Below are 20,613 nucleotides of genomic sequence, written 5' to 3' on the forward strand. Positions count from 1 at the left end.
TGTGCACACAAGGGAATCTTCCCCACTTGAATCTGGTTTCTACTGGCTCTTGGTGAACAAGCAAGCTCTTGGAGGTTAGCATTTTTAACCCATGTGAGAATAAGCATTTTGGTCAATTACATCCATTGATGAAAACCCATTATTTGACTTTGCTTCTGCTTAAATCATGATGTTCTTCACTGTTTCTCCTCTTTCCTATGAAGATTCATCACATTGCATCTTCCAGATGAGATGCTTTAAACCAATCTTTTTCCCACAGATATTTCCTGAACAAATTTCTCTTTTCAAGACTTATCCTCAAAAATCCTTCACATTTCAGTATATTGCTAAAAATAATTACTTAATTTGTAGCTGTTAGATGCCTTTGCAAACATTTGAAAGGGGTGATGGAAGGAAGTGAGGAGGAGAAAGAGCACATTTTAGCTAACTTTCACTTTGAATATTTTTATAATTCCTCATTTTTCTCACTCAAAAATGTTTTCGTGTTTAAAACTTAAGTTTTCACTTTTTCTCTTCTCTTAGCTTTTCTATTCCTCCCTCATTATATTGCTATGACTCTATTTCTTTTCAATTTCATCATTTTGTAACCAAACAACTAAAAATTGCTAATGACCAGAAAGCACAAGAGCCAAGAAATTATCCATTCCACAGGGGGAATGTTGAAATCTCTCCTCCCTCTATCTATCACTACAGTATGTTTTAAAACATATAATTTAATATTTATTCTAGAAACTTCAAGTCTTTAGAATCTCACTTACAGAAATATTACCATAATTGTATGTTGAGTATAGAGATTTTATTTGAGTGAATCTCAGTTTTTGATGTAGAAATAGGCCAAAACATAAAATCTTATCAATAGGAAATAAATCAATTATGATTAATTGCATTATTGTTTTAATATGTAAGGGCTGTAATAGATGGGAGAATGGGAGACATCCGTGTTTCAAATACTAGTGTGCATCCATAAAAAGCCAGAGGTCTGATCTTCAAAGCAGAAAACTTTTCCAACCCATCATAATAAAAACAATGTAAACCCCAAGTAGCAGGCAGATAGTGACTTATTTGGTAATTGTTGTTGTTCATGTTCAACTCTGCCACCCCATGACCTGCAGCATGTCAGGCTTCCCTGTCCTTCAATGTCTCCTGGTGTTTGCTCACACTCATGTCCATTGAGTAGGTGATGCCACCCAACCTTCTCTTCCTCTGTTGCCCCATTCTCCTCCTGCCCTCCATCTTTCCCAGCATCAGTTTTTTCCAGTGAGTCAGGTCTTTACAGCAGCTGGCCAAAGTGTTGGAGCTTCAGCTTCAGTATCAGTATCAGTCTTTCCAATGAATATTCAGCTTTGATTTCCTTTAGGATTGACTGATTTGATCTCCTTGCTATCCAAGGGACTCTCAAGAGTCTTCTCCAGCACCACAGTTGGAAAGCACCAATTCTTCAGCAGAAATGGACAAAAGAAGCACTCTGGTGAGCCTCATCTTGCTGCATGACTGTAGAGGGCAGTAGAGCTGAACCAGAGCTGATTATCCAGAGAAGCCCAGTTTGGGTTACGACAGGTAGTAATCTGAAAAAGTGGAAGAACTTAGGCGGTTGAGAGAGATCACCTAATGAAAAATATGGGCAGGAAAGGGATTCAATATTCCTTTCTTAAAAACTACCTTAAAGCAAGAGTGTAGTGTTCTTAACTGTTTATCTCATGTGTAATGCTGAGTCATGGCCAATACAAGAGATGTTCCAGGATTCATTTTTTCATCAGAGGAAGAATTGGACCAAACCTGCACTAAAACAATTTTCTGAGACCTTTTATTTTGTTGTTCAGTCGCTAAATTGTGTGTGACTCTTTGAGACCCCATGGTCTGCAGCATGCCAGGCTTCTCTGTTCTTCACTATTTCCTGGAGTTTGCTCAAATTCATGTCCATTGAGACCTTTTATATACAATTTATATACAATTTAGAGAGACGATGTCAACGAGTTCCTTAAAGACCTGCTTAAACTATAGTAATTTGGGATTATCACTTTAGTCACGTATTATTACGTTTGCTATTACGCTAGGAGGATGCCTGCCTTTGAACCTCTGTGACATACTGTGACTATCAGGTAGTAACTGCTACTTTATGTTTCTCTAACCAGAATAGCACCCTGGTTAAAGCAAGTACTTGATTATGAGAGAGACACATTACTGTCCTCTGCCTGACACATTGGAATCAAATTTGATCTTTTAACTACACCAGATTTGAATGTGAATGGAAAACTATACTGGAAGGAATTTAAAAAGTTAAAAATGGAACTGCTACATGATCCAGCAATTTCATTTCTGGGTATTTATTTACCTGAATAAAACAAAAACACTAATCCAAAAAAAATGCACTCTGATGTTCACTGAAGCATTATTTACAATAACAAAGGTATGAAAGCTAACTCAGTGCTCATCAGTAGATGAATAGATTTTAAACAAGATGTGGTATGCATGAAGCAGAGCAGGATGCTATTGTTGGGTGGTGCCCACCACCACCACCACCATCTCCTCTGCCTGCCTTTTGTCTATGGAAAAGTTTAATCAAAGAATAAGTTTAATCAGAGAAGAAACACAGAAACAAAAGAAAATAGTAAAAGGAGACTAAATAATAATAATGTGGTCATTAAGCATGAACAAAAGTCAAGGACCTTTAGTTCTTTCTCAAGGATGTAGATAATATTCTGAGCCATATCCTGTGAGCTGTCTGATACATACTAGAATACCATGGGGAGACGTTAACTACTTGATGATCAGACTGCACCCAGGACATGAGGGGCCACAATTCTGAGAACTGGCTGAAAAAAAAGGGGCACATATGGACCTTGAAACTGAAAATTAACTGTACCTAAAACAACCAAGATGATGCTGGTCAGACCACTGATGACCAATTTGAAAATGACTATGCTGTGTCTATATGTAGCTCACCCCCACTCCCACCCCACCCCACTCCCACCCCCCCACCCCCCTGCCACTCTGTCTGTAAAATCTCTCACCCCCTGCTTGTTGGGGGCGGGGTGGAAGTCAGCCTTTGGACAGATGTCGGCCACCCTCCCCCGCTGTTGCCGGCACCTGAAATAAAGCAAACTTTCCTCTCCACCAACCTGGTCTGTCTGTTGACTTTTGAGAGGTGAGCAGCCAAACCCCACATATCTTTCAGTAACATGCATATAAAATAGAATATTACTCAGTCATAAAAAATGAAATCTTGCCATTTGCAACAAGAGGGATGAACTTGAGGATATTATGCTAAGTGAAATAAGTCACACAGAGAAAGAAAAATACCATATGATATCACTTTAATATGGAATCTAAAAAACAAAACAAAATGAAAACAGGCCCATAAATACAGAGAACAAATGGGTGATAGCCAGAGGGGATTTGGAAGGGAGGGGGAAAGTAGAAGGGGATTAAGAGATACAAGCTCCCAGTTATACATAAATAACCTGCAGAGATGCAATATACATCATAAGAAGTATGGTCAATAATAAGGTAATAAATCTGTATGAGGACAGAGGATTACTGATTCACAGATATAGAGAACAAACTAGTTGCTACCACTGGTGAGAGGGAAGAGGGGAGGGGCAACATAGGGTTAGGGTTTTTTTTAAAGGTTATTATGGAATTATATGAAATCATGTAAGTGAAACCTCAAAATTGTAAAGCACTATATAATTTAAAGAATCTTTCATTGAATAAAAACAAGGATCTAAATAAAACAATTTATATGGAATTTTAAAAGATGGTAATGATAATCCTATATGCAAAACAGAAAAAGAGACACAGATGTACAGAACAGACTTTGGGACTCTGTAGGAGAAGGCGAGGGTGGGATGATCTGAGAGAATAGCATTGAAACAAGTATACTATCAAGGGTGAAACAGATCACCAGTCCAGGTTGGATGCATGAGACAAGTGCTCAGGGCTGGTGCACTGGGAAGACCCAGAGGGATGGGATGGAGGGGGAGGCGGGAGGGGGGATCAGGATGGGGAACACATGTAAATCCATGGCTGATTTATGTCAATGTATGGCAAAAACCACTACAATATTGTAAAGTAATTAGCCTCCAACTAATAAAAATAAATGAAAAAAAAAAACAATTTCCCCTTAAAAAAAATAAAACAGAGAAAGACAAGTACTGTCCGGTAATACTTATATGTAGACTACTGAAAAAACAAACTATTGAAAAACAGACACCGATTCATGGATACATGGAACAGACTATAGGTTAGCAGTAGGGAAGAGGGGAGGGAAAAGGCAAGATAGTGGTAGAGAATTAAGAGTTACCAACCACTATGCAGAAAATAAGTAACTTACGAGGGCATATTGTTCAGCACATGGAATATACACAATATTTTATAGTAACTATAAATGGAATATGACTTTAAAAATTATGAATCACTGTGTTGGATACCCAAACTTATATAATATTATACACCAACTATACCTCAATTTGAAAAAAAAATTTTTAATTTCTGAGTGAGCAGATATAAAAGTTCTCACCAAAACAAGTCAATAAGTTGTAACCATGTAAGCATATGAATGTGTTAACTAACATTACTGTAGTGATCATTCTTCAAAAAATACATGTTCTGTGTGAGGCAGTGGTACTCTGAGGGTGGTAGCAGAATGTGTTTTATTTCCTATAATATTGTTGTAGGTATTATTCACCATAATATATAATATTCTCAGTATAGAACACAAAAGGAAGTTTCATTTCTTGTTTTGGTGCCAGAATTGTTACACTAATTTTTCAGATTAGCTCATAGAAGTGAAGAAGCTTATTAAAAGCAACTACTAAGTGACAAAGCCAATATTCCAGTAAATATCTCCTTTCCCCAACACTTAACCTCAAACCACTGCTCTTAGTCTAAACTATGAAATAGATTTTTTCCGAAGCTCCTTTGCTAAATGTGACAGTAACTTTTGCTGGAGCCTGCCCTTTAAATATATATTAATGCTAACCTAATCCCACCTTCGGAGAAGGCAATGGCACCCCACTCCAGTATTCTTGCCTGGAGAATCCCAGGGACGGGGGAGCTTGGTGGGCTGCCGTCTATGGGGTCGCACAGAGTCGAACATGACTAAAGCAATTTAGCGGCAGCAGCAGCAATCCCACCTAGTAAAATATTTAATCCACATGCAGACAGACAGTGGAAAGCATGCACACACCATTGATCTACCCCAACAGAATCCCCTGAAAACTGTAGCCTTTAACATTGACTTATGACTTCCCAACACCTAGAATACACCTTGGTCCACATCTGAGTCTCCAAAAATGAAAGTATTCATCCACATAAATATTTGTCCACTCTTGATAATCCATAGTAGAGGAAACTGAAGCATGCCCTTGAGATGTCGCAGTGAGGTTTGAAAGCTCTGAGATTAGTCCTAACATCTAAACAGGAAGCCTCAGGAGTCCCCCTGTCCCCTTGGAGTCAGCAGAGCTGACTGTGAGTCCCATTCCGCTTTCTCTGCCTACTCTCTACTCCCTCTCTGGGGACAAACTCCCTGAAGAGGTCATCACACCTCAACTCCCTCAGCCTAACAAGTGCCCCAGAGGCCAGTAGAGCAGACCTCAGGCTCATGAGAAGCTGGCTAGGCTTCCACAATCAGAAGGGTCCTCCCACTTGAGTCAGAACATCTCTGCCTTCCGTGATCTGGAGCTGGGAGAAGCAGCAGTGAGCTAGGGACCAGGTGTTAGGGAATAAAAGGGGGTTGAGGTCAGGGAAGGGAAGCGTGTTACCCCTTTGGAGTAGTATATCAGCTCCTTCTCCATCCCTGCTTCTCTCTTTGTCATTCAGCCCAGAAGTTCATGAAGAAACTGAGCTTTGTGTGAGAAGCAGACTTGACCTGATGCACAGAAGTGGTGCAGATCAGCTTCTGGAGGGGCTGGGAAGGAAAGGAAAGCATCTGGACATGGAGGTGAGCTTCAGGAAACTGGCCACCCACTTGGCTACTCCAATCCAGTTTAATACCTTACTCTTTCCTCCCAGATACTCTCAAATATCTCATGGATTGAGAAGTCATAAGGTCCAAGTAAAATTTCCATATGCCATTTGGTTTTAAATCCATCCAGTTGGACTTCTAAGCTATCTATACCACATTTTTTAAAATGTGGGCTGCACCAGGTCTTAGTTGCAGCATGCGGACTCCTAGTTGTAGCATATGAATTCTTAATTGTGTCATGTGGGATCTAGTTCCCAGACCAATTATCGAACCCAAGCCCCGTACATTTGGCATCATGGAATCTTAGTCACTGGACCACCAGAGAAGTCCCCCTATACCACATGTTTTAATGGAAGCAGAGCCCATAAGTAGAATAAAGACAAAAACTATTGTATCCCCAGCCTCACTCACTCACCCTGTGCTTTTAGAATGTTCTTCCTGATTCTCAGACCCAAAACCCTCCTCCTTTTTTCTAGTCATCAGCCTGAGTGTTCCTCAGATCTACAACCTGGAGCACTCAACCCCATTCATTCACACAATCTCCACTAATTGTTGCATTGAACATTCCCCAAGCAGCCTTTTCACAAATGACTCATTTTTTTAAACATTGATTTGTGTGTGATAAACTGCTTTACAGACAAAAACAAGCTGTCTCCCTTGTTATTCACAAAACATCAGGAACCAACTTGTGAGCAGGTGATGCAGGACAAAACAAACCCTTACTTTTTGTCTTCAACCCAGGGCAATGTCCACCACAGGGCCACAGCTCCACATACAGACACATCCCGGTCACGCATGGCCAATTATTTCTGCCTGATTGTGGCCAGTTAATCATGGATATTCATATTTTCAAATTCCGCCATCTCTACAACACAGAATGATAACTCACCTCTCTTGCAAGTGAGTATGGGAGAAGAAACATTGTCAGTTAAGGGGAATAGAGGGTCATTCATGTAGGAAATTATCAAAATGAGAAAACAGAACCTTGCCTGGTTGCGATAGAAAATTAATATACCAAAACTAGAAGAGATTTAGTACAATGCTTGAGAGCATACACTTAAAGTGAGTCTGAAATCAGAGTGGGGTTCAAATCCTGATGGCTATTCACTTCCTTAGTGACCTTGGGCAAATTGCTTCATCTCCATAAAACTCAGGCACCTGATAACAACACACGTCTCCCAATTCTTTATTGTGGGGTTTAGTGAGATGTTTAGCATAAGCCCAACATCTAAAAAACTTTCCATATTGGTTAATAACAATATTCACTTCATTTGCTCACTTAGTCGCTGAGTAGTCGTGTTGACTCTGCAAACTTTGGACTATAACCCCTCAAGTTGCTCTGCCCATGGGATTTTTCAGGCAAGAATGCTGGACTGGGTTGCCATTTACTTCTCCAGGGGATCTTCCAAACTATAGATCGAACCTGCATCTCCTATGTCTCCTGCATTGCAAGAGGATTCATTACCCACTGAACCATCAGGACGTGTTCAGGCTTTTACAAGATTTTATGAAAGAAATATTTGTTATGCATTGAGCTTTAAGTAATAAATACTGATTCACTCAAAGCTAAATGCCTAAACAAACATTTCTTTCATAAAATCTTGCAAAAATCTGAAATTAGCCTGACAATTTTACAGTGAGGGATAATGTGAGTATGTATTGTAGGGATTTTTATAGTAATCAAAGATATACAAGCAATGTCTCAAAATGCTTGAAAATCCCAATGGAATATGTCTATTCACAAGGCATGGGTGAACATTCTGACTCTAAAAAAGTTTATTTAAAGCACTTTGCTGGTGTAAGATCTCTCATTACCTAGTTTTTTACATTACCAAGAAACAGACTTTTTCAATATCCACTGCTGGACAACTGGATATGATTGAAAAAAATGCATATAAATATGTTTCTCATACATTTTCTGAATAAACATATGAAAGAGGAATTTTTTAAACATGAATAATCAACAAAGGATGCCCTCCTGTATGCATGGGATTTAGGACAGGGAAATTAAAGAAAGGAACAATTATGTACAACTTGCACAGGCTGGTGATGATAGCATCCCATGAGCTAAGAAGGATGAACCTCTCATTCTCTACCAAGAGGAGGAAAAATACTGTTGAACTACATTCACCATTCCTCCTAGATTTTCCCTGTTGGCCATTTCCACAAATGTTCTTATTCTATCCAAAACAGTGCAAAGAAAAACTTTAGAATTATGCAACAGAATTTGCTTTAATATAAAATGAGAGCCCTCTGACTTCCCTATCTAAAATACCTCCACCTCCACTCCACAGTCAGCTCCATTCTCTTAAGTTGCTCTATTTGGTTAACAAAATTTATCCCTACCTGCTATTATATTATGTATTTGTTTGCTGATTATCTATCTCCCAAGTACAACATAAACTACACAAAGGCAAAGATTGCTCAGTTTTATTGCTATGTTCCCAGTAAGGAAATGGGACTTTTCCCAAAATAGGAGCTAAGGAACTTGAATCAGAGAGGACCACCTCTGGCAATTTCTAAAGGAAAACTCTTCTTCTGTTTCTTCAGCTTGCAATATAAGACCCTTATGATGCCCATGGATTCGGGAAGGGAGGACCACATCAATGACCATAAGCTGGACAAGCTTTCCCAGCACAGCTGTTAATAGTGACCAAATAGAGGAAACAAAGACCTGCTGGGGTCTCATGATTTGGGCTATGGAATTGGAACAGGACAAATAACAAACCTTCTTGTGTATAACTAGACACAAGTCAATGGAAAGACTCAACCAAACCAGCAGTGTCTCTGAATTCATCCTCCTGGGACTCTCCTCCCAGCCTGAGGACCAGAAGCCACTCTTCATCCTCTTCCTCATCATATACCTGGTCACCATAACAGGGAATCTGCTCATCATCCTGGCCATCCACTCTGACTCCCAACTGCACACCCCCATGTATTTCTTCTTGAGTTGCCTGTCTTTCATTGACATTTGCTTCACAACAACCATTGTCCCCAGGATGCTGGTGAACTTCCTGTCACATAAGACCATCTCCTATGCTGGGTGCCTTACCCAGATGTATTTTATATATGCCTTGGGAAACACTGACAGTTGGCTTCTAGTAGTCATGGCCTTTGACCGCTACGTGGCCATCTGTGACCCCTTCCACTATGTCACCACCATGAGCCACTGCCGCTGTGTCCTGCTGGTGACCTTCTCCTGCTCACTGCCTCACCTCCACTCACTCCTACATACACTTCTGCTGAATCAGGTCACTTTCTGTGACTCTAATATTATCCACCACTTCCTCTGTGACTTCAGCCCTCTGGTGAAATTGTCCTGCTCCTCCACATTTATCAACGAAATCGTCATGATGATAGAAGGATCTGTTTTTTTGGTGACTCCTTTTCTATGCATTACTTTTTCTTATATACAAATCCTCCTTGCAGTTCTCAAAATTCCCTCAGCTGCTGGGAAATGCAAAGCCTTCTCCACGTGTGGGTCTCACCTCACTGTGGTAACACTCTTTTATGGAAGCATCTTCTATGTCTATTTACAGCCTGTATCCACCTACACCGTCAGGGACCACATGGCTACAATTGTCTACACAGTTTTAACGTCCACCCTCAATCCCTTTATCTACAGCCTGAGAAACACAGACTTGAAACAGGGCCTGAGGAAGCTGGTGGTTAGAAGGAAACCATAGGCAGCACCCGCGTGAGGAACACACGTGTGGATTCTGCTCCACTTGAATCTGGTTTCTGCCGATTCTTGGTAAACAAGCAAGTTCTTGGAGGTTAGATTTTTTCTTCCCCCATTTATCTTTATTAGTTGGAGGCTAATTACTTTACCATATTGTAGTGGTTTTTGTCATACATTGACATGAATCAGCCATGGATTTATTTAACCCATGTGAGAAGAGGCATTATGAATAATTACATCCAGTGATGATGATCCTTCAGTTGGCTCTGCCTCTGCCTAATCAAGATACTTTCCCTCTCTATTTTTCCTCTTTCCTATGAAGAGTCATCACACTGAATCTTCCAAATGAGATGCTTTAAACTAATCCTTTTCCCATGGATATTTCCTGAACAAATTGCTTTCTTTTCAAGACTTATCCACCAACATTCATCACATTTCAGTATATCACTAAAAATAACTTCCTAATTTGTAGTTCTTGGATGCCTTTGTAAACATTTGAAAAGGGAAAGGAAGAAAGGAGAGAGGGAGGAGGAGAAGGAGAAAATACATTTTTGCTTATTTTCAATTTGAAGATTTTCATAATTCCTCATTTTTCTCTTTCAAATTTTTTTCTTGTTTAAAACTTAACTTTTCACTTTTTCTCTTCTCCTGCTTTTCCATTCCTCCTTTATTATATTGCTATGTCTTTCTTTCTTTTCAATTTCCTCATTTTTTCAAAAAAAATTAAAAATTGCTAATGACCAGAAAGAACAAGAACCAAGAAATTACCCATTCCACAATAGGAATGTTGAAGCCATTCTTTCCTCCATCTCTTCCTACAACTATACTTTTAAAATATGTAATTTAATATTTCTTCTAGAAACTTCAACTCTTTTTTTAGTATAGAAACATAATACAAAAAATTTTGAAGTAAAAATTTTTAAATAACCATAACCTCATGACCTAGAGGCAGTGATCGGTAATATAAAATTACACAACCACTTTCGAAAGCAGTATGGAAATTCTGTATTTTATGTACTTTATATTTATTAAAAACCCAAAAATATTCATAGTATTTTATATTAGGAAAAACTAAACACAAATTAAATGGTCATCAACAAGAAATAGATGACCAAGTCATCAGTAAAAAGCTGTACACATAAGATTTGTCATTTTACTAAATAAAAATGATGCATCAATTAAAAAAAAAAAAAAGCTGGGAACCTGGAGATAATAAGCAAAGGCTTTGGGGATGATTCATCACTGTTGCACAATAAAGATTAATACCAGCCAAATGTGTGCTTCATCTGGCTACAAGGGAATGAGAGGGTCAAGGGTAGCGTTACCCTTCACCTCACAAAATTTACCTTCAACTCACCAACTTTCTGTTTGTCTCGTGTGGTGGCTCAGACGGTAAAGAATCTACCTGCAATGCAGGAGACCCAGGTTCGATCCTGTGAGGATCCCTGGAGAAGGGTATGGCAACCCACTCCAGTATTCTTGTTTGGAGAATTTCGTGGACAGAGGAGCCTGGTGGGCTACAGTTCCATGGGGTCGCAAAGAGTTGGACACAACTGAGCAACTAACACTTTCACCAGTTTACTCTTTGTCTTGGGAATCCAATTGATTTAAGTTAAGGGTACGATTTACATGTCCATACCAAAGGAGACAGTGCTGCTGAGAATTCTGTTTAAATTCCAAACAGTTTGCCTGCCAAGGCCTGTATAATCAAAGTTATGGTTTTTCCAGCAGTCACATATGGACATGAGAGTTGGACCATAAAGAAGGCTGAACACAAAAGAACTGATGCTTTTGAACTGTGGTGCTGGAGAAGACTCTTGAGAATCCCTTGGACAGCAAGGAGATCAAACCTGTCGATCCTAAAAGAAATCAACTCTGAACATTCATTGGAAGGACTGGTGCTGAAGCTGAAGCTCCAATACTTTGGCTACTTAATTGGAAAAGGCCCTGATGCTGGGAAAGATTGAGGGCAAGAGGAGAAGTGGTCAGCAGAGGATGAGCTAGTTAGCATCACTGACTCAATGGACATGAATTTGAGCAAACTCCAGGAGATAATGAGGAACAGAGGAGCCTGATGTGGTACAGTCCGTGGGGTCTCCAAGAGTCAGACATGACTTAGCAACTGAACAACAACAACAAATTTTGACTGTGCCTACTTCTAAAGGAAAAATGTTCTGGAGCATGACTTCCTCTAGCTGGGCCAAATTAAGACTGATCATGGGTAATGCCTCAGTCCCTCTATTTAGAGATAATCCCATCATTCTTTGTCTTTCTACTTCCTTCTGATCTTCTGGTTTGAAATCACTCAGTCAAGTCCAAGTCTTTGGGATCCCATGGACTGTAGCCTGCCTGGTTCTTCTCTCCATGGGATTCTCCAGGCAAGAATACTGGAGTGGATAGCCATTCCCTTCTCCAGGGAATCTCCTCAACCTGGGAATCAAGCTTGGGTTTCCTGCATTGCATGAAGATTCTTTACCATCTGAGCCACTGGTGTTGCACTTCTTTCTACAAATGGACAAAAGAAGCAGCTCTGGAGAGCCTCATCTTTCTGCATGCCTACAGAAGGCAGTAAAGTTGAACCAGAGCTGATTATCCAGAGAAGTGCAGTCTGGGTTAGAACAGGCTCAGTTCTGTTCAGTCGCTCAGTCGTGTCCAACTTTTTGTGACCCCATGGACTGCAGCAAGCCAGGCTTCCCTGTCCATCACCAACTCCTGGAGCTTGCTCAAACTCATGCCCATTGAGTAAGTGATGCCACCCAACCATCTCAACCTCTGTCATCCCCTTCTCCTCCTGCCTTCAATCTTTCCCAGTATCAGGGTCTTTTCCAATAAGTCAGTTCTTCGCATCAGTTGGCCAAAGGATTGGAGTTTCAGCTTCAGCATCAGAACTTCCAGTGTATATTCAGGACTGATTTCCTTTAGGATGGACTGGTTGGATCTCCTCGCTGTCCAAGGGACTCTCAAGAGTCTTCTCCAATACCAGAGTTCAAAAGCATCAATTCTTTGGCACTCAGCTTTCTTTATAATCCAACTCTCACATCCGTACATGACTACTGGGAAAACCATAGCTTTGACTAAATGGACCTTTGCTAGCAAAGTAATGTCTCTGCTTTTTAATATGCTGCCTAGTCCTTTAGGATTGACTGGTTTGAACTCTTTGCAGTCCAAGGGACTCTCAAAAGTCTTCTCCAATACCACAGTTCAAAATCATCAATTCTTTGCTGCTCAGGTTTCTTTATAGTCCAACTCTCACATCCATTCATGACTACTGGGAAAACCATAGCTTTGACTAAATGGACCTTTGCCAGCAAAGTAATATCTCTGCTTTTTAATATGCTGTCTAGGTTGATCACAGTTTTTCTTTCAAGGGGCAAGTGTCTTTTAATTTCATGGCTGCAGTCACCATCTGCAGTGATTTTGGAGCCCAAAAAAGTAAAGTCTCTCACTGTTTCCATTGTTTCCCCATTTATTTGCCATGAAGTGATGGGACTGGATGTCATGATCTTAGTTTTAGGACAGGTAGTAATTGGAAAAAGTGGAAGAACTAAGGCAGCTGAAGTGAGATCACCTAATGAAAAATAAAGGCAGGAAAGGGATTCAATATACCTTTCTTACATAACTACGTCAAAGCAAGAGTGTAGTGTTTTTTTTTTTTTTAAGTTTTTTTTTTCCATTTATTTTTATTAGTTGGAGGCTAATTACTTTACAATATTGTAGTGTTTTTAACTGCCTCTTGCATGTGTACTGATGAGTCAGGGCCAATACAGGATGTTTCCAGGGTTCATTTTTCCAAGAGATGAAGTATTGGGCCAAAGCCAAACTATAATAATTTCCTGAGACATTTTGTATACAATTTAGAGAGAAGATATTAATGAGTTTCTTAAAGACCTGCCTAGACAATAGTAAGTTAGGATTATCACTTTAGTCACATATTGCTGTTACATTTGCTGTAGCACTAAGAGAGGGTACCTGCCTTTGAACATCAGTGACATACTGTGACTGTCAGTGAGCAATTGCTGCTTTATGTTTCTGTAATCAGGATGACACCTTGGTTACAGCAGGCATCTGAGTACAAGAGAGACATGTTGCGGTCCTCCACCCTATATGTTGGAATCTAACTGGTCTTTTAACTACAACAGATTTAAATTGGGTGGAAAATTATACTGGAAGGAACTCAAAGAGTTAAAAATAGAACTGCCACATGATCCAGCAATTTCACTTCTGATCATTTACCTAAGGAAAGCAAACACACTAACTGGGAAAAAAAAGTGCACCCTAACATTCACTGAAGAATTGTTTACCATAGAGGAAATATGAAAGCTAATTAAGTATCCATCAGTAGATAAATAGATTTTAAAACACTGTGGTATGCATACAAAATAGAATATTACTCAGCCAGAAAAAATGATATCTTGTCATTTGCAACAACACAGATGAACTTAGAGGGTATGATGCTAAGTGAAATAATCACACAGAGAAAGAAAAATATCATAAGATCTCACTTTAATGTGGAATCTCAAAAACAAAACAAGCAAAACAAAATGAAAAGTCTCACACATACAGAGAAGAGACGGGTGGTAGTCAGAGGAGATGGACTTTGGAGGGGAGAGGGTATAGTTGAAGGGAATTAAAAGATACAAACTTCTAGTTATAAATAGTAAGTTGAGATGTAATGTACATCTTAAGAAATAAGGTCAATACTATTATAATAACTTTGCATAGAACAAATGATTACAGACTCACAACTATACAGAAAGAACTAGTAGTTACCAGTGGGGAGAAGGAGAAGGAGAGGGAAAACATAGGGGTAGGGAACTTGTTAAAAAGGGTTACTGTGGGATTATATGAAATTGTGTAAGTGAAACTTTTAAAGCACTATAGAATTTAAAGAATCTTTCATTGAATAAAAACAAAATACTAAATGAAACAATTTCCCTAAAAAAAACAACAGAGACAAATACTATATGATATCACTTGTATATAGACTATTAAAAGACAAATTACTGAAAATTTTAAAAAGACAGACTCATAGATACATACACCAAACTACAGATTAGCAGTAGACAAAGAGAGAGGGAAGAGACAAGAAAGGGGTAGAGAATTAAGAGGTACAAACCACTATGTAGAAAATAAATAACCAACAAGGACATATTGTTCAGCACAGAAAATATACCCAATATTTTATAATAGCTGTAAATGCAGTATGACCTTTAAAAATTGTGACTCACTATGTTGGATACCCAAATTTACATAATATTGTTTATCAGCCATACCTCAATTTAAAAAAAATTAAAAAAATAACTTAACCTCAAAACACTGCTCTAGGTCTATCCATGTTGTTGCCAGGGGCAAGATTTCATTTTTCTTGGCTGAGTAATATTCTATTTTGTATGCGTACCACATGAACTGTGAAATACATGTATTTTTTCTGAAGCTCCTTTGTTAAATATGATGATAAATTTTGCCCGACCCTATGCATTAAAGACACATTAATATTAACCTAATCCCACACAGAAAAAATCTAATCCACATGCCTCCCCAGACTCTGGCAAGCACATACACACCATTGATCTCCCTCAACTGAATCCCCTGAAAAGTACAGTATTCCCATACTTACTTATGTTCTGCCAGATCTAGACTACACCTTGGTCCATACCTGAATCCCCTGAAATAAAAGTACTCACCCACATAAATATTTATCCACTCATGAAAGCCCATAGTTGGGGAAACTGAAGCATAGTCTTGAGATGATGTACTTAGGTTCAGAAACTCTGAGATTAGTGCCAACATCTTAACAGGAAGCCTCAGGTGTCCTCTGTCCCCTTGGAGTCGGCAGTGCTGGCTGTGATTCCCATTTGCTTTCTCTGTCTACAGAGATTCAAGGACAAACTCCTCTGAGAGGTCCTCACATCATGACTCCCTCAGCCTAATAAATGCCTCAGAGACCAGCAGAGCAGATCTCAGACTCATGAGAAGCTGGCTGGGCTTCCACAATCAGGAGAGTCCTCCAATTTGAGTCAGAGCTTCTCTGCCTTCTGAGATCTGGAGCTGGGAGGAGCAGCATCATGCTAGGAACCAGGCATTAGGGAAGAAATGGAGGTTGAGTCAAGAAAGGGAAATGTGTTATCCCTTTGGAGTAGTATGTCAGCTCCCCCTCCATCCCTGCTTCTGTCCTTGTCAATCAGACCAGAAGTATGTGGAAGACACATGGAGAAGCTAAACTTTGGCTGAGAAGCAGATTTGACCTGATGAGCAGATGTGGTGCACATCATCTTCTGGAGTGGCTGGGAAGGAAAGAAAAGCATCTGGACAAGGAGGTGAGCTTCAGAAGCTGGCCACCCACTTGGCTACTCCAACCCAGCTTGACACCTTAGTCTTTTATCCCTGATACTTTCAAATATTTCATGGATTGAGAAGTCATAAGATCCAAGTAACATTTCCATATGTCACTTGGTTTTAAATCCATCCAGTTGGACTTCTGGGCACCTATACCATATGTTTTGGTGGAAGCAAAATCCTTCAGTAGAAATAAGAGGAAAGAAAGAGTTGTATTCCCAGCATCATTCATACACCCTGTCCTTTTAGAGCTAATCTTCCTGATTCTCAGATCCAAAACCTTCCTCTTTTTCTAGTCATCAGCCTGGGTGTTCCTCACATGTACAACCTGGAGGCTCCAATCTCATTAATTCAGCAGATCACCACTGATTTTTAATATTCCACATTCCCCAGGCAGACCTTTCACAAGTGACTCATTTTTGAATACTGATCTGTGTGTGTGAAACTTCTTTATGCACATGATATTCCCTGACTATTCATAAAACATCAGGAATCAGCTTGTGAGCAGGTGAGGCAAGATAAATCAAATCCATACTTTTTGTCTTCAGGGTACTGTCCATGGCACAATCACAGCTCCACACACCAGGCACACCCCAGTCAAGCATGGCTAATTATTTCTGCCTCGTTTGGGCCCTTTAATCAAGGATATTCCAATTTTCAAATTTCACCATCTCTTCAACACAGAAAGGTAGGTCAACTCTCTTGCAACTATAAGAACATGGAGGAAGAAAGACTTGTCAATTTAAAAGGGTAGAAGGATAATTCATGTAGGAAACTTTCAAAATGAGGAAAACAGTGCCTATGCCAAATTGTGACAGATAATAAGTATACCAAAACTAGAGGAGGGTAGCATAACATTTGGGAGCATGAGCTTAGAGTGTGTCTGAAATCAGAGTAGGATTCAAATCCTGATTCCTACTCACTTCCTTCATGACCTTGGGCAAACCACTTCACCTCCATAAGCCTCAGTCTCCTGATAAAAACACACGCCTCTCAATTCCTCTTTTTGAGGAATGTAGTGAGATGCTTAGCATAAATGTGGCATGTAATAACTTTTCAATAAATAATTGGATATTATTATTAATTCTACTAATTCACTCAAAGCTCAAGGCATAAGGAAAGTGATCTTCCATAAAATCTTGAAAAATCTTGAAATTAGCCTGACAATTCAGCAATGAAGAATGTGGTATTTTATACATGTGAATTAACTGATTATGAGAACATCTGGAAATAGCACATAAGCAACGATGACACAGGGATGGATGAGTATCAACATCTTCTTGTGGATGTTTATAATATGCTTGTCTTTCTTCCAAATGTTTTAACTGCCTTCTCTCACTAAACCTTCATGAGAATGTGGATATTTATGTCCAATATTACATATGAAGTAATTGAGGTTTAAAAACTGTTTAGTAGCTTACAACTAAAGTGTAAGTATCTATTTTTTCAATGAAGTAGTATATTAATGCATCAACATACTATATCAACAGAGAAGGAAATGGCAACCCACTCCAATATTCTTGCCTGGAGAACCCTACAGATGGAGGAGCCTGGCAGGCTATAGCCTATAGTGTCTCAAAGAGTCAGACACTACTGAAGTAACTGAGCATGCACACACAGTATACTGATGTATGTTCAAACTGTGTGAAAGAGTGTGTGCCTCTAAAAAAATGATTTTAAACATTTTATTGATACAGTATGTTCACTGTAGAGATTTTTATGGTAACCAAGCATCTATAAATAATCAATATCTAAAAATGATTGAAATTCTTATGGAATTTGTCTATAGAAAAAGCAGGGGTGAATATACTGACTCTAAGAAGTTGACATAAAACACTTTTTTAAAACACTCTGCAGATGTAGAGTTTTTCATAATATTATATTACATATTCTGTTTGTTGATGATCTGTCACCCAAACTACAATATGAATGGCACAAAAGGCAAAGATTTCTCAGTTGAATTGCTATGTTCCCAGTAGGGAAACAGTGCTTTCCCCAGATTGGGATCTAAGGAACTTGAATTAGATAGAGCCACCTCTGATGACTTCCAAGGGAAAAGTCTTATTCTGTCCCTCCAACTTTCAACATAAAGCACTTATGATGCCCATGGGTTTGGGAAGGGAGGTCCACATCAAGAACCATGAGAGTGGCAAGTTTTGCCCATGGGTTTGGGAAGGGAGGTCCACATCAAGAAACATGAGAGTGGCAAGCTTTGCCTAATTAGCTGGTAATGATGACCGAATAGAGGAAACAAAGACTTGCTGGGTTATCATGATTTGGGCTGTGGAATGATAGCATGTGAAATAACAGACTGTCCTGTATTTATCCAGGCCCAAGCCAATGGAAAGACTCAACCAAACCAGCAGTGTCTCTGAGTTCATCCTCCTGGGACTCTCCTCCCGGCCTGAGGACCAGAAGCCACTCTTCATCCTCTTCCTCATCATATACCTGGTCACCATAACAGGGAACCTGCTCATCATCCTGGCCATCTGCTCTGACCCCCAACTGCACACCCCCATGTATTTCTTCTTAAGTGTTCTGTCTTTCACTGACGTTTGCTTCACAACAACCATTGTCCCCAGGATGCTGGTGAACTTCCTGTCACATAAGACCATCTCCTATGCTGGATGCCTTACCCAGATGTATTTTATATATGCCTTGGGAAACACTGACAGCTGCCTTCTGGCAACCATGGCCTATGACCACTATGTGGCCATCTGTGACCCCTTCCACTATGTCACCACCATGAGTCACCGCTGCTGTGTCCTGCTGGTGGCCTTCTCCTGCTCACTGCCTCACTTCCACTCACTCCTACACGTACTTCTGCTGAATCAGCTCACCTTCTGTGACTCTAATGTTATCCATCATTTTCTCTGTGACATCAGCCCTCTGATGAAATTGTCCTGCTCCCCCACATTTGTCAACGAAATTGTGATAATGACGGAAGGACCTGTTCTTTTGGTGACCCCCTTTCTATTCATTACTTTCTCTTATATACGAATCCTCATTGCAGTTCTCAAAATTTCCTCAACTTCTGGGAAACGCAAAGCCTTCTCCACGTGTGGTTCACACCTCACTGTGGTAACACTCTTTTATGGAAGCATCTTCTATGTCTATCTACAGCCTGTGTCCACCTACACCGTCAGGGACCATGTGGCTACAATTGTCTACACAGTTCTGTCCTCCACGCTCAATCCTTTTATCTACAGCCTAAGAAACAAAGACCTGAATCAGGGTCTGAGGAAGCTTCTGGGCAGGAGGAAACCCCAGGCAGCACCCCCTTGATGAACACACAAGGAAATCTTCCCCATTTGAATCTGGTTTCTCCTGGTTTTTGGTGAACAAGCAAGCTCTTAGAGGTTAGCATTTTTAACCATGTGAGAATAGGAATTGTGGTCAGTTACATCCATTGATGAAGACCCATCAATTGGCTCTGCCTCAGCTTAAATCATGATACACCCCCTCACCATTTCTCCTCTCTTCTATGAAGATTCATCACATCGCATCTTAGAAATACTGCTTTGAGATAAGCCCTTTCTCACAGATATTTCCTGGACTAATTTCTGTCTTTTATCATTCCTACTGTATGTAAAAATTATATAATAAATGAAAATTTATCTGCTTTTATCAGTTATTAAAAAAAAGAATTATCCTCCAAAATTCTTCAAATTTCAGTAAATTGCTAAAACTAATTACTTAATTTATAGCTGCTGATTGTCTTTGAAAATGTTTGAAAGAGGAGATAATGAATGGAGAAAAGGAAAAGGAGAAGATGGAGTATATTTTATTTAATTATATCAATATCAGGATTTTTTATAACACCTTAATTTTCTCTTCCAAAACTTTTTCTTGGCTTACACGTTAAGTTTTCACTTTTACTATTCTCTTATCTTTCTCCTGATTTACTATATTTCTATGGCTTTATATCTTTCCAGTTTCTTATCTTTTCAGCACACAACTGCCAAATGCTAATGGCCAGAAAGAATGAGAATCATGAATGATAACATAAAATTATCCATTGTGTAGTATGGATATTGAAACATTTCTTACTTCTGTCTATCCTTAAACCTACATGTTTAAAATACATGATTTAAACTGTATTCTAGAAACTCCAACTCGAGTCTGACTTGAAGGTATATTATTAATATCATAAGTGTATATTGATTCCAGACAATTTTAGTCAATCAATTTTATAAAAGATAAAAATTTGGGAAAAACTTAAAATCCTATCAATAAGGACCAGAGAAACTAATTGTGATTAATTATCAAATATAACAGTATGCAGCAGGCAGAAAATATCAAGCAGATCTCTGTTATTTTCTTGAAATGTCATTAAATAGAAATATTAAGTAGACCTGAGTATGAAAGTATGAATTCATTTTAGTTTTCAAAATAATATGTTATATATCTATATAGTCACTGGAATAAGAATGGAAGTATAAGGGTAGGGAGAGACACAGAGGGAGAGAAATTGCACTTCTTTATACACATTCATCTGAATTCATATAAGTAAACATTTATAGCTCATGGAATTGAAATCTATTAATAAATGAAATGACCAACACAATGATGAAAGACTAAAACACCAGCTGAAGAGAAACTTTTTAGGTGCTTGCAAATATGAAAAACA

At 39.2% G+C, this 20,613-nt stretch overlaps 2 protein-coding genes across 2 annotated transcripts; both read left to right on the top strand.

Annotated features, from left to right (window-relative positions):
• The first annotated feature begins 8,721 nt into the window (after positions 1-8,721).
• LOC133065278 (olfactory receptor 1L8-like) lies at positions 8,722-9,651 on the top strand. Its single transcript, XM_061156092.1, has one exon. The coding sequence runs from the start codon at positions 8,722-8,724 to the stop codon at positions 9,649-9,651; it is 930 nt and encodes a 309-aa protein (XP_061012075.1).
• Positions 9,652-18,323: 8,672 nt separating this feature from the next.
• Positions 18,324-19,268, top strand: LOC133065279 (olfactory receptor 1L8-like). The gene has a single exon (XM_061156093.1). The coding sequence runs from the start codon at positions 18,324-18,326 to the stop codon at positions 19,266-19,268; it is 945 nt and encodes a 314-aa protein (XP_061012076.1).
• Positions 19,269-20,613: the final 1,345 nt, after the last annotated feature.

The sequence above is a fragment of the Dama dama genome, chromosome 11 (assembly GCF_033118175.1).
Source record: "Dama dama isolate Ldn47 chromosome 11, ASM3311817v1, whole genome shotgun sequence".
Taxonomy (NCBI): Eukaryota; Metazoa; Chordata; class Mammalia; order Artiodactyla; family Cervidae; genus Dama; species Dama dama.

Excerpts from the sequence above, each read along its gene's own strand:
- LOC133065278 (XM_061156092.1), top strand. The coding sequence starts at position 8,722 with ATGGAAAGACTCAACCAAACCAGCAGTGTCTCTGAATTCATCCTCCTG.
- LOC133065279 (XM_061156093.1), top strand. The coding sequence starts at position 18,324 with ATGGAAAGACTCAACCAAACCAGCAGTGTCTCTGAGTTCATCCTCCTG.